The sequence below is a fragment of the Sceloporus occidentalis genome, unplaced genomic scaffold, assembly GCF_023333645.1.
Source record: "Sceloporus occidentalis isolate IW3139 unplaced genomic scaffold, rSceOcc1.0.p SCAF_2, whole genome shotgun sequence".
Classification (NCBI taxonomy): Eukaryota; Metazoa; Chordata; class Lepidosauria; order Squamata; family Phrynosomatidae; genus Sceloporus; species Sceloporus occidentalis.
In genome coordinates, this window is record NW_028316982.1 from 234140771 (window position 1) to 234155458 (window position 14688).

The 14688-nt window shown below is 44.6% G+C and overlaps 1 protein-coding gene across 5 annotated transcripts in view; it reads right to left on the bottom strand.

Annotated features, from left to right (window-relative positions):
* CCDC181 (coiled-coil domain containing 181) overlaps nucleotides 1-14688 on the bottom strand; it is a 35321-nt gene that overhangs the window by 17292 nt on the left and 3341 nt on the right. The window contains exon 1 of one of the 5 annotated variants that reach the window (XM_089512432.1): nucleotides 2098-2174. The exons of 1 other annotated variant lie outside the window; for it this stretch is intronic. Coding sequence is in view for 2 of the 4 variants with exons in the window: in XM_089512430.1 (XP_089368556.1) it covers nucleotides 1874-1913 (40 nt within the window). In the remaining 2 variants the exon portion in view is untranslated. Of the gene's footprint in view, nucleotides 1-1873; nucleotides 1961-2097; nucleotides 2175-14688 lie in introns of those variants that run through there. 3 more of the 5 variants (XM_089512430.1, XM_089512429.1, XM_089512431.1) reach the window with 3 other exon arrangements.

The window sequence follows — 14688 nt, forward strand, 5'->3', positions numbered from 1 at the left end:
GAACATTCGTGGCCACGACACTCGCGATTTTGACTATTTATGAAGGCAAGGCCAGGTGTGCATGCACTACGACTACTACTCCCTCCCAGGCTTTTTCCTCAAGGGGAAAAAGTCCATGAGGGAGAAGTCAGGAAGCTTGCATGTGTCACCCGCCCCTTTTCCAGGTCTGAGAAAGGCAGGCATCCATCCACCTGGGAATGAGCCTTGGAAGGGATGGACCCATGCCCTCCTCTTTCCCAGGTGGATTGGTGCCCATCTTTTCCAGACACCCATCCACCTGGGAAAGAGCCTTGGAGGGGGGTCTTTCCTGGGCAGATGAGTGCCTGGGAAAGGTGGTTCATCCCCTTCAAGCCTCTTTCCCAGGCTTATGGGAGCCTGGGGAAGGCAGACACCTATCTACCTGGGAAGGCAGGAGAAGAAAAGGAGCCCACACACCTTCCCTTTAACTGGCTTCCATTGGGGGGGGGGGATTCATCATTTTTCACATTTGCATGGAGTCTTGTGTCCCTAACCCCTGTGAATGTGACGGGCCAGGTGTAATCAGCCTGGTACTAGGTACGTTTAGCCTGGAGAAGAGATAAGTATTTGAAGGAGTGTCATTCTGAAAGGAGCAAACTTGTTTTCTGCTGCCCCAGAGAGTAGGATCCAGAGCAACGGGTTCAAACTACAGGAAAAGAGATTCCACCTCAACATTAGGAGGAACTTCCCCATGGTAAGAGCTGTTTGGCAGTGGAAGACACTCCTTCCTTGGAGTGTAGTGGAGTCTCCTGCCTTGGAGGTCTTTAAACAGAAGCCGAATGGCCATCTGTCTGGGGTGCTTTGATTCTGTGTTCCTGCATGGCAAAATGAGGTTGGACTGTATGGCCCTTGTGGCCTCTTCCAGTTCTAACCCAGGCTCCATCTGGCAGCAACGTTCACTAATCAGGATTAAAGCCTTCCCTCCTCCCCCGCTCCAAAGCTGCCTATTTTTACATAGAGACTTGCTAAGCGCTTGTCTGGAGCTCCCAGCCCAACCAGGGCTGAGAGCCCTTCTTCACGTCTGTTGCCAAGGCAGAGTCACCACCGCTTCAGCCTCAGAAGAGCCTGCTGGAAGGGCTTGGAAACACTACAACTCCTAGATGCAATTCAAAAAGCAAAGGGATAATGCCCAACAGAAGGGCTACAGAGAAGAGGCAATGGGCCCAAACAGACAGGCCAGAATAAAGCTGCTTCAGGTCTCTTTGGAGGCATGCTGTTTAAATGGCACACGCATCTTGAGAGGCCAGAAGCTGCGCCAAAGCTGCACTCAAGTCCTCAGGGCTGGAGCATGGCTTTGGCGTGGCTTCCGGGCTCTTAGGACGCATGCAGCATTTAAACAGTGACCTGAAGCAGCTTTATTTTGGACTGAAGTGTTGACTGTTGGGAGATCAAGGTTCGAATCCCTGTTCAGCCATGGAAACCACTGGTTGACCTTGGTCGAGTCACACTCTCTCAGCCTCAGAGAAAGGCAATGGCAAAAAAACCCAACCCTCTGAAGAAACTTGCCAAGAAAACCCCATTATAGGGTCGCCATGTCAAAAATGCCTTGGGTCCATGCAAGGGAATCCTGGGAGGTGTAGTTTTTGTGAGACATCTGGCCTCCCTGTCAGAGGGCTCTGGTGCCAAAATAAACTACAGTTCCCATGATCCCCTAGCACTGAGCCAGGGCGGTTAAAACAGTCTCAAACTGGATTGTCATTATTTCTGCAGTGGGACCATGGCCTTTTCCCTCTGAGGAGGCTGAGAGAGTGTGACTCGCCCCAGGGGGTCTAAATGGCCGAGGGGGGATTCGAACCCATGGCTTTGAAAGGCTCCTCTGTCTCCGAAAACCCTCCGCCTCCCTCTTTTCCTCCACCTGCGAACGGCGCTGGGAAGCCCCGCCATGGCGTTGTCATGGTAACCCTCCCGCCATGTCTCCCAGCCAGGGCCCACCAGCGCTCGCTCGCTCGCTCGCCGACTCCACAAGAAGGATGGCGGCTGCGAGGGACGGCGCTGGGAAGCCCCGCCATGGCGTTGTCATGGTAACCCTCCCGCCATGTCTCCCAGCCAGGGCCCACCAGCGTTCGCTCGCTCGCTCACCGACTCCACAAGAAGGATGGCGGCTGCGAGGGACCAAACGCCGCCGCCGCCGCCGCCGCCGCCCTCGCCACGCTCGCTGTCGCCATAGCAACCGGGGGAGGAGGCAGGGCGACCGTGCGCCAGGGCAAACGCGTGTATATATATATATACTGTATATAAACTCTTATATACAGAAACACAAATCCAGGACGTGGATTTGGAACCTCCCCAGGAGTGAAAGAAGGGAGGCAGTCTGAAAATGGAGGGCAGGTCCTGGCAAAGGAAGAAAGGGGGGGGGGGTGACCCATGTGGCCCAGCCTTGCCCAGTCCCCCTCCCAGTCCATGCTTTGAGGGGGCTAGGCCTCCTCCTCCTCCTCCCCCCCTTCTCCTTCTCCACAGAGGGGCTGGACCCGGAAGGGGTTGGGGAGTGGGAAAGAGAAGATGCGCAGTCCGCTAAGTTATCCTGTCAGAATGGCAGCGAAGCCTCGCGCGACCTTTCCCGTCCTGGGAAAGGTCACGTGAGACTTCGGCCGCCATTTTGTAAATTAAAATGGCGCCCGGAGCGTTACTAAGACTAATAACATAGTGAATGACACACATAATCCTGTTTCTACAGTTTATTGTAGAAGCAAGTTTCCCATGTCTTGCAGATTCAGTTTGGCTTTGTTAATCTTCCAGATCATTCTTAGAAGCCGGGATTTTGTGGTGTGTCTGGAGCACGTTTCTCATGTCTTGCAGAATCTGCTTTCCTAATCTTCCACATCATTTCAGAAGCCAGGGTTTTCGGCTGGCAAACACCGCAGCCTCCGGCTTCTTCTAGGACTTTCTTCTGGCTCTGCCCTATACACAACTTGGGCCACGGTTGGAACCAATCTTGCCCCGAATGAACCCACATAAACAGGTGGTAAGACTCCATCATTGTGAGGAGCTTGCTGGCGCCTCTCTGCTTCCAAGATGGCACTTGCAGCTTGGTTGCGGGGATTATCTGCCACTGCCACCGGCTCACGTCTCTCAGCTTCTACCACGGGCCTTGGAGCTCCGGGTGTTCTATAGATGCCATAGTCGTATGCCTGTGGCATACAGGCATGCAACTATCAAATAGCCAATCCCCCAAGCGTGGGCATATGGGCAAACGCAGCTTCCATCTTCTGTGTGATTTGATGGAAAAATCACAGCCAGAGAGCTTGTGTCCATAGTTAAGATGAGTTGTTTTTCAGACGCCTACTCTTTGGGCTGCCCTGGTGACTCTGAGCTGGGCTTCAAAACTAGGGGGGTGTCCGGGAAAGCAGCCAAAGGCTGATAAGGCAGCTAGTTCCCAAACAAACAACCCTCTCCCAGCACAGCAAAGTCAGTCCTAGAGAGATGCAGTAGCTTTACCAAAAGGGATTACCAAGAGAATTGTCAGACAGTCCGAGGTTCAGGGCAACAGATAGGCAGGTCGATGAAGCAGTCCAAGGTCAAGGTTTCCGGGTATTCAAGACAAGAAGCCAAGGAGCCAGAGACAGAGTCTTTCCTCTAAAAGAGTCAGATATCCACTGGCAAAGAACCACACATGCTCCAGGTGTTTATAAAGGCAAGGAGCTGGCCTTCAGCTGTGCCTGATTGCGAAGACGCTTCTGATAAAGCCTCCGAGATCTTCGAAGGCCCTCTCTTTCTGCTTGACGCTCATTGAAGGTAGGCACACTGCCCAGATCCTCCTCCATGTCCACAGCCTCGGCACCAGGCAAACTTGACTGCTGAACCTCTGGAGGGGCCACAGACTCTGCTCCAGCAGAACTAGGGCCAGCCTCTGGCTCCTCCATTACAGGTTCAAGCCCCTGGGGCTCTGGCTCCTCCGTTATAGGTTCAGATCCCAGAGGCTCTAGCTCATCCTCTGAGTCCTCCAAGCCATCTTCCAGGCTGGGCATGACAGGGGGCTTTTATAACTAGGAAAACAATGAACTTACCTCATAATGTGTCGAAGACAGGTATCGTTGTCATAGCAACGGATGCGGTGTTCACGGAGTACGGGCGCCATGTTGGCTTTCAAAATGGCGGCCGAAGTCTCGCGTGACCTTTCCCAGGACGGGAAAGGAGTGGCCACCAAACCGCCCTTTTAGAATTCTGGGAACTGTAGTTTTGTGAGACCTTGAGCCTTCTCTGTCAGGGAGCTCTGGTGATACAATAAAATACAGTTCCCAGGATTCCCTAGCACTGAGCCAGGACAGTTAAAGCATTCTCATAGCAGATTATTCCTGCAGTGTGATTTGGACCAAGATGAATTCTACCTTGCCGTGAAAGACCAAAAAAGTTTTAAAAAGAAAAAGGAGTGAGAGGAACAAATACCTAAAGGTTAAAAGGACAGTTGGGCAGTTTAATGATTACAGCATAGCATGGCCAAGCAATCTGATAAAGAGGAACAATGGGATTGTGAAGGATTAACCAGAACTGTGGAAACTTGTCAGGAAGGCAGGAAGACAGGAATGAGTCAATAAACTGGTTTTGGGAAATGTTGAAAGTTAACCCAAAAAGAGATGCTGTTTAAACTATGCTTGCATTTTTGAATGTATAAAAGGTTTGAAGAAAGACAATTGGGTGTGACAGTCTTGGAATTGCCATGTAGGCAGCTGTCACCCCGTACGGGTAATAAAGATGTGCTTATTTTGAGCTACAGTCGGAGTCTGGACTCTCTTTGTTGCTGGGTGCTCCAAGGACCCTTCCGGCATAGGTTGGGAGGGCTTGCTACCCTCCCCCTTCATTTTCTGGTGCGGTTGGCCGGGAAGTGGAGCACCCTTGCCTGAGAGCTTCAGAGGAAGGTGTTAGCCTCACCCAGCTGGCACGACCCCGGCGGACGACGGTGATTGCTGTACGACGAGAGGGGCCCCACTTCTACTTGACCGTTGGCAGCTCTCCCGCCGTCCTACGAGGACGTCTCAGCCAGAGGTGCCGACTTTTCAAGTGGCCAAAATAACCGCATAAAGGGGAAGACCAGCGCGCTGGAGGAGGCAAGTATTAGTGCACATTGAAAAGGGAAATATTGTTGGGAGGTTTTTGTGTGTTGAGTGATTTTATAAGCCTAATCACGATTCCTGTGAGCCTGCCGTCTGCGCAACCGGGGGCCCAGGCTGGTGGGTTGTGAGTCAAGCAGCTACTCCCCCATTTCCTTCAGTAGCTGTGAATCCCTGTTTTCCCTGTGTGTCTGTTGATTTTGTACCGCGGTTGGGTTATAGTAAAAGAAAAGTCTAGACTATAGATTTGGAGGGACATAAACCTCAGGAGCAATTGCATAGGAAGTCGGACTAGGTGAGGGTGCCCCAAGACCCTAGTTTCCGCAATGGGGGGGAGGACAGTCAAGAGGAAAGACTCCCCCAGAGAAAACAGTAGAAAACAGTTGTTAAGACAGGCTAGTGAGGGTGGGTGCCTCCACCCAAGACCTAGTCTGCAATAAGACAGACTAAATGTAGTCTGCAATGGAAAAAAGAAAAAGAAAAGAAAAAAAAAAGGAAAAAAAAAAGGGTTCAAAAAGGCAAGACGTCTTTGGATTGTATGCTAGCAAACTTTGGAGAAAAACACTTTTCGGCAGGCACCGAAAAGCAGGGAAGTTGGGAAAAAAAAAAACCTTTTGTATGTTAGAGTGGCCACTTTTCCCTTTAGATTCCCCCTGGCCAGCTATTGTGTCCTTGGACCTAGAACTTATAAGGAAAGTGTTAGCCTTTACAGCAAAGTACCAATCCAGATCAATGCTACTACAATGCTACTACAATGCTACTACAATGGTACAATGTTGTAAAAGAAAATATGCCATGGATAATGTTACATGGTAGTTAAAACAGAAAAACCTAAAAGTAAAAAGACAGGAACCAACCCCTTTTTACTGGACTCTGGCAGACAAACCTACCCAACCTTACCCAAGGAGGAGGCTATAAGACAATTACCATCAACAGATGATAAACTACTAATCTGTTTCGATGAAGATGCTATGCCACCATTAGAAGGAAAGAGGATGATCCTGATAGAATAAAATCGCAAACCAAACAAAAGGAAGGAGGAAAACAAGCAGGAGTTTTTTCCCCCTTAGAGTAGTCACTCAAATGGTTCCAGTTGGAATAACAGAGAAAGGCATTCCAAGTTATACTATTCAAAGTACTTATCAACATGTACTGTTCACCAGTAGTGATTTATTAAACTGGAAAGTAACCAGATCCCCATGGTCGGAAGATCCTACTGGAATGACCACTTTAATTGAAGGCATCATGGGCACCCATATGCCCACCTGGCTTGATATCCAACAATTGTTAAATGTTTTATAAAGTCTGGAAGAGAAAACCATGGCATCAACTCAAGCCAGAGAAAAAGTAGGAAAAGACTATACCAGACCAGAAGAAAATAAGACCCCCTTTTGTCAACCTATTGGAAGAGACTAAAGTTTATACAAGCCATTGAATAGCCCATAAGTTCTAAAATGCTCCTAGATGCCCAGTACCTTTGAAATAGACTTTGCCTGAAATTAGAAATTGGCAATGAAATTTGAAAAAGCCTATGTCCGTTTGCTCTGAGGACTGTGTTTAAAATTTTTAAAGGAGCAAACAGAAGATAAACCCAGGAGCATGGGCAGAAAAAAGAAGATTAAAAGCCTGGAGTGTTTAAAATGAAAAATGAAAGATGGGTGTTAGAATAATTTAAAAACACCCAAATGGACTATGTATCATATAAGAAGGAAAATCACATTAATGAAATACCAGTTTGTGTGAAAAAAACACTCCTGTTAAAGAAAAATATAATCCCAATCTGTGTGAGTTTAAAGGAAATATTATTTATTTATAAAGCACTGTAAAGTTACACAGTGCTATAAACTATAATACATACAATGTACAAACAACAAACTTCCACAGATTGAGTTAGAAAACACAGAACCTAAAGTAACAAAGACAAGCTTGAAATTTGGTTGTGAGAGCAGTAGAACAACCACATTTAAAGAGTAAAGACGGGTTTGCAAAGTTATGCAGAACACATGAAAGAACCAAGCATGTTTGTAAAAGGAAAGAGACTCACAAGAAGCCTTTGGATTGTGGAAATCCAGGCTGAGGAAGGATGTATGCATGGAGGCCTGAGAGAGGAATCCTGAGAGAGAAATCCTGAAATATAATATAGAGCACACAGCCAACCACCCAGAGAAAAGCAGGAGACAATGAGGAAATAAATGGGACAGGATTGCTAACAGCTTTTTAGGAAAACTTTCATTGAGCAATTTAAAAAGGAAAAGTTTCCTTCTAGAGAGCGAAGGCTTTCTTTTTTTTTTCTCCTGCCCCCCCTTATTCTTGCCATGGAGGATGAAAAAAAAATACTTTCAGTTCCTCAAGGCAAGGCCAGAGATAAGACACTATGTGCACTACAGAGAGAACAAAGAGTTTGCTTTAAGAAAGCATGACAGAGAAAAAGAGAGAGAGTTCTTGCAATACTCTGAAAGTGAACACTGGAGGCACTAGAGAGTCAACAAGGGTTCCAGAGCATAACAAGAGTGCTATCTTAATGAAAAAGGAGATGAAGTTACCATTGCAGAATAAGTTTTAGCTGCACTTGATAACAGCAGCAACAACAACAACAATAAAATTACAGAGAGACATCTTGCTAAGTTGAAAGAGTCTGAGAAGGATTTCTAACAAAGAAAAGCATTTCCAGACTTTAAAGAGTTTTTCAGTTCTTGTTTTTTAAACTTTTGATGTTTATGAAATTCAACCACTTTTGAGAGTGTTTGGGACTGTTTGGATTTTGAATTTTGAATTTTTGGGGAAAAGGACACTGTTTCATCATTTTAGCATTTTTGAGTTTTTGGAGGTTGTGATCCTGAGTGAGTTTTAAATGTTTTGTAACCAGACCTGTGAAGATTTGGTAAAACCATTGAAATAAAGATTGTAAGAAAGGACAGAGAAGTGATCTAGAAGAAGTCGTAGAAGGATTAAGGAATGTCCCAGCCTTAGCAGACAGAAAGTTTACAAAGGAAAAGAGAGAAGTGAAGGAGCAGATGCAAGAAAAAAGCAAGTTTACTGGCCTAGCAGCACTGAACCAAGAGAAGAAAGGAGGAACGATATGTCCCATTGGACTGAAGAGGCCAGATGAGAGTATGTGGAATGATGATATATGAGGAAGAGGAGGAAGACGTGGACTTAGACAAAGAAGGAAGGGAAGCCATGAACTTAATGTTAGTACCCCCCTTCTACCCTGCTTCCTAGGATGTTCCTGCTATGGCAATGAGAGATGCGGAAGAAGAGGATTAGTGAGAAAAAGAAAAGTCAGAAGTTTGTTTTGAATTAACCACAAGGAAGGAGCTTCCATTTGAGGTTATTGGAAGAGTAAAAGGATACATCCTCCCAGATTCACTAGTATGAATGCCATCCCAACTTGGCCCAGAAGTTGTCAGAAGAGACACTGAGATAATTGAATGAATAAACTTTATACATTGACTGGCTCTTGAATATGTGCAGAAATGCCCCAGAGGTTGTGTGATTAGAGCTAAGTCAAACCCCTGCAAGAGACCTATGCCACAGTCTGAAATGGTACTTGAAGAAAATCTGTCAGGAAATAGGATTGGGTTGGACATGGGTGTTACCAATGTGTTTGTTAGAAATCAGATGTACACCAACTAGAATGTTAGGATTGTCATCCTATGAAATGGTTTATGGAAGACCCCCCTTGAAAAATAAAACAGTTAAGAGGAGATGTAACTATCTTGGGAAAACAAGCTTTGATTAATGAGGTTCAAGCATTGGGAATTGTGTTACACAAACTGAATCAATATGTGAGTGAGGCAAAGTACCCTTTCCCTTTTACTGCGCTACATTCTTTCTCTCCAGGAGAATCTGTGTGGCTAAAAGATTGGGAGACCACACCTTTGGGACCCAGGTGAAAAGGACCATTTGTGATTTTGCTGATGACTCCAACCGCAGTCAAGCTAGAGGGAGTCAAGCCTTGGGTCCATTATACGAGAATCAAAGGAGACTACACCACCAAAGATCCTGAGTGGCAAGTTACTTTGGGCAAAGACAATCCATTGAAGGTAAAACTTAAAAGGTTTGCAGGTTCCAGATGGAGGAAGGGGCAGCATCGCAACGTGAGCCCCCCTTCCGAGGTCATGATTCTAAGATCAGCCTCGAAGTAAGAGGAGGGGCTATTACCGGAATAGTCCTGAAAGAACCAAGGGACATTATAAACATTCAGGAACACAAACCACAAATTTGTTTTGGCCAGACCTACCAATTTGTCCCCCATCATCACAATTCGCTTGTTTCACAGTTCAACACATGATTATTTGGTGTATTGTTATGATGTTTGCATTTCCTGTAGGATGTGATGGAGGGGGGGGACAAAACAGATTTCACCAAATGGTGAATAATATTTCTAAGGAATTCAACAGGAGCAGCTGTTAGATATGTTTACATGGCCCCTCACATCATGGTCAAGGTTGGCCAATCACTGTTTCAGCAACTCTAAACTTGACAGGGTGGAATGTAACCAAGGTATATTTTGGAGTAGGAGATCCCTCAACATTTGATAAGGCACAATTTTCATTAGAGCAGAATGACAGGCCCCAGGCAGCTTTATGTGTTCGCCATTTTCAGCAGTCAGAAATGGTAGAGAAAACAATATGGATGGGAAATGTAAGCATGGGATATGGCACTAACGTGCTGCTAAGACGTGCAAACTTGGGAGATTATGATAAATGCAATCTCACTGTACATTTGAATAATAGCGAGGTTTGCACAGGATTGCCCTATCCCTTAGGTTGCTCTATCCAAGGTAAACCCACTCTATTTGGACAAGTAGGAAGCCATACACTTTTGAGGGCCCTGAATAGACAAATGGGACTACTTGCTGGCCCAGGTAATTGGATAGGAGGGTTGCCCCCGGGTGTATATTGGGTTTGTGGACAATGGGCAGGAAAAATATTACCACCTGCATGGAACGGTACCTGCACTATTGGAACCCTTATGGCTGGTGAATTGAGGTTTCACCCACAAGATCAACCCCCAGTAGCCTGGGACCGACAGTTTGGTTGACATAGACATATGTTGAGAAAAAGGGTGTATGATGAAAAATATGGATATGACCCTGATAACACATACCTGACCGAAGGGGAAAGATTTTCGGCTATAGGTATGCCTATGTTAGGCGTGGCATGGAATATAAAACAGCTTAGGATCCTGTCATACCAAATGGAAAGTTTAGCCAATCAATCTGCAGAAGGATTGGAGACTCTACAGAGAGAAGTAAACTCATTGGCAGAGGTTTTGGTCCAGCATAAAATCGCACTGGACTATCTGTTGAGTCAAGAAGGAGGATTATGTATGTGGCTAAATACTACTTGTTGTCATTTTATTAATGAGAGTGGAATAATTGAGACGGATGTAGAAAAACTGCACAAGATAGCAGAAAGTGTGAGAAAAACATACCAACCAACTAGTGACTGGTGGTCATGGATAACATCTTGGCTACCAAATCTAGGATGGGTAAAAGGCATAGTCATAACAGGAGTCCTAATTTTGGTAATAGGACTGGTTTTATGTATGTGTATTCCCTGTCTAATGCAATATATGCAAAATATGGTAAATAGGATGCTTAATGTGGCTGTGACCAAAGAAATGGTGATTTTAAGTTCTTATCAGAGGACCCCCAGTAATTCAGGAAGAAATTCGCCAGAAGAGAAGGAGTTCTGGTAGAAGCAAGACTGATAGTGTTACTCGTTGACACAAGTCACAAGAAAAAAATGGGGGAATGAGAGGAACAAATACCTAAAGGTTAAAAGGACAGTTGGGCAGTTTAATGATTACAGCATAGCATGGCCAAGCAATCTGATAAAGAGGAACAATGGGATTGTGAAGGATTAACCAGAACTGTGGAAACTTGTCAGGAAGGCAGGAAGACAGGAATGAGTCAATAAACTGGTTTTGGGAAATGTTGAAAGTTAACCCAAAAAGAGATGCTGTTTAAACTATGCTTGCATTTTTGAATGTATAAAAGGTTTGAAGAAAGACAATTGGGTGTGACAGTCTTGGAATTGCCATGTAGGCAGCTGTCACCCCGTACGGGTAATAAAGATGTGCTTATTTTGAGCTACAGTCGGAGTCTGGACTCTCTTTGTTGCTGGGTGCTCCAAGGACCCTTCCGGCATAGGTTGGGAGGGCTTGCTACCCTCCCCCTTCAGGAGGATGCTGTGTGATCCACCGTTTCCACGGAGAGAGGATCAAACAGCGCATGCGCGGGAGGAAAGCTCTCCTGCGCAGCCCTGTCCATACACTGCAGCAATAAGTTCCCAGGATTCCCTTGCGCTGAGTTAAAGCGGTCCCAAACCAGGCTATTTCTGCAGTTCAGATGTAGCCCTAGTAGGTTCAAAACACACTGCAGAAATAATGCAGTTTGAGACCGCTTTAACTGCCCTGGCTCAGTGTTAGGGAATCCTGGGAATTGTAGTTTATTGTGGCACCAGAGCTCTCTCAGACAGAAGGCTAAATGCCTCACAAAACTACAGTTCCCAGGATTCCCTAGCATTGAGCCAGGGCAGCTAAAGCAGCTTCAAAGTTGGTTATTTCTGTAGTGTGTTTTGGCACCTAGGCCCAAAACACACTACAGAATTAATCCAGTCTGAGACCGCTTTAACTGCCCTGGCTCAATGCTAGGGAATCCTGGGAATTGTAGTTTGTTGTGGTGGCAATGCCATCTGACAGAGAAGGCTCAATGGCTCACAAAACTACAGCTCCCAGGATTCCTGGGCAGTTAATTAAAGCAGTCTCAAACTGGATCATTATTTCTGCAGTGGTTTGACCCTTAGTGTTGCTCTGAGGGATGGAAGGAATGAGGAGGAGATAGTTGTTTTAGACCACATTTATATTGTGACATAACGGCACCAAAACAAAAGCCACTTTCCTGACAGGGTTGCCTGGTTGTAAACCAAATGAAGTTTTACACAAACACTGCTTTTTTTTAAAAAAAAAGTGATTGGTGGTTGCATGTTTTCAAGTCATTTCTGACTTGTGGCAGCCCTAACGCAGGTTTCTACAAAGGGGCTTTTTATTGCCATCCTCTGAGGCTGAGAGAGTGTGACTTTGCCAAGGTCACCCAGTTGGTTTCCATGGCCCAACAAGGATTCGAACCCTGGTCTCCAGAATCCTAACCTAGACTTATACATGAGTATATACAGTATACATGAGGTCAACTTATAGTCGAGTATATACGGTATTTTAACATGAACATGTTTTTATTTTTATGATACTTATTTGTATCTCACTTTTCTCCCAATTTGGGACTCAAATCTTAAATTGGATCGGATGCCTCCAGAAACAAGTATCACTCCCAGTAGTGCTATTTTTTCACCAGAGAAAGGCTACTGGTGCTTCTAGTAAACTTACAGAAGTGCTATTAGCCTCTGTAGATGATGTGCAGGCATGTGGAAATGGAAAAAACATGTGCAGGAGTGGTTGGCTTTTGCCAACGGTTGCGATTTTGATAGTGATGGAGTGCAAAAATAAGGAAGCAACTCATCTTATACAACCCTGATCCATGCTTTCATTTAAATATGAAATTAAGAACTGCAAATAATTAACTAGAAACTAAGAACCACCTACTGCCTGTGGCTGGTATCAAGTGACAGCATTGCTAAGCACCTGCTGACATGAAAGTAAACACATCACCACTAGTAATGAAATATATTATTTTGATTTATTTTTATATATCTAGGATGTGATATATGAAACAACTTCAGACTGAAATAGCTGTTGGGTAAAGTGAAAGATAGAACATGTTAAAACAATAACAGTTACCAATAAACTTGTACTATGTTTATTTTTCTGATGTGGTCCATTTGTTTGAATAGTTATTTTTATATTGTTATTATTTGAGGTTGACCTATATTTGTGATCTTAAACTTCCTTTCACCTTTCTGGTTTGTGAGACTTGTTTCTTTACCTACTTCTGTTTCATGTCAATTTGTTTTGTGTAACTTCAGTTTACACTGGTTTTTTTAATTGACTTCATTTATCTACTGTTGTCTGCTTTTCATGCGCATTGTTGTTTCCTTTGTCAGCTCCATTTGTTCCTGCAGTATTCTAAAGTTATACTCCATTCCTTTTCTGTTGTTTCTGATGATTTCCTGTTTAGCCAACAGGTCAGTTTGTCCACTTGTATTATATTAATCAGCTTTATTAGCCATTCATCTATAGTTCAGATGTTATTTGTTCTTCATTCTGGGCTAGGAGTATTCTGGCCTCTGAGATGTTATACGATATTTCTTTCCAATGTCTTTTGCCAGTTTAATTTGGTATTTTGTTTGTCATATTTAACAGATATATTTCTAGTTCCATCTGATAATTGACTTGCAATAGTTCACATATTGTTGCATGGATGTGTGTCCAAAAGTAGTTGCCAACATTTTGAAGAACAGCGGGTGGGCCCAGTCACCCAGGACCAGTTTTTCTCGAAGATGTCCCAAAATGAAATCTAGGATTGGGGAAGGCACATTTCTTTCCTTCAGAATATCCCCAAATGCTCTTTAGAAATGCAAGAAAGCCCCCAAAAATGCCCTCATGCTGCCTAGAAAATATTCGGGGTAATTTTGGGAAGGAAGCAGATGCAATGGAGGGAGGGGTATGACTCTCCAAGGTCTTCTGGGGGGCTAATGTACTCCCAGCCTTCTATTGCCCACCCCTGGTATAGAGGACACTGGGGCAAAACTACAATCTTACAGACATACATGAATATGATTTACTCATGCTAGTATTCTATAGTGTTGCAAACAGTTGTGGGGAACACCTCTCAGATAGGAATCCACTTACCACCTTGGACCAACCTTGGAATTAAATGGGGAAGTGACAATCTAATATAAGGCTTTGTCATTTGTGTGTCCCATGTAGTAAGAAAACACAGTACAAGGGCAGTATACATCAACTGCTGCAGTCTGTCCTCAACCCCCAACAAGATTGCTCTTTTTCAGGACTCCGGGTAATTGAGCTACAAGGTGCACATACAGGACATTCTACCCTACATTTTTCTTTTTCGAATTCATACATTCTCTGGCTGTGAAACATGCTTGATCCTAACTGGCCTGCTTGTAGGGGTGTTTCAAAAATAGGTAAATTGTGGTGCATCTGCAAACTGCAATCTTCTCCCAAACACCCTCTGTGTCTCAGTGTCCCCCTCCATTTCTATACCCATTTGATACCTGCCTTCATTATTTGAGGGCAAAATCCTTCATCTGACATCTGTCAAGTGTATCAATGTCTTTTCACTAGAGATGTAGTCCAGTGCTTACCCTGCTAGCAAAATCTGAGCTTGGTTGAAAGAAGCAAAAACTAGTTATCTTCTAAGAGACAGGTCTTTTTGTTACAAGACATATTATGGTAATGCCTTCATTAGGCTGACCGAAATGGCATAAAAAGAGTTGCTCTTAGTCTCATTTTGAGAGAAAGTTGAATATAAATCAAATAAAAATTATCTGTGCAAGTTTTCAAAGTCAATGTTCTTCATCAGGCAAAGCTGTTATTTAAAAAAAGCATGCAGGGAAAAGGAAGAGAATGTAGGGCCTTTTTGGCTGGCGTAATAAAGATTATCGTAATATAGACTTTGGTATGAGCAACTCTTGAGAAT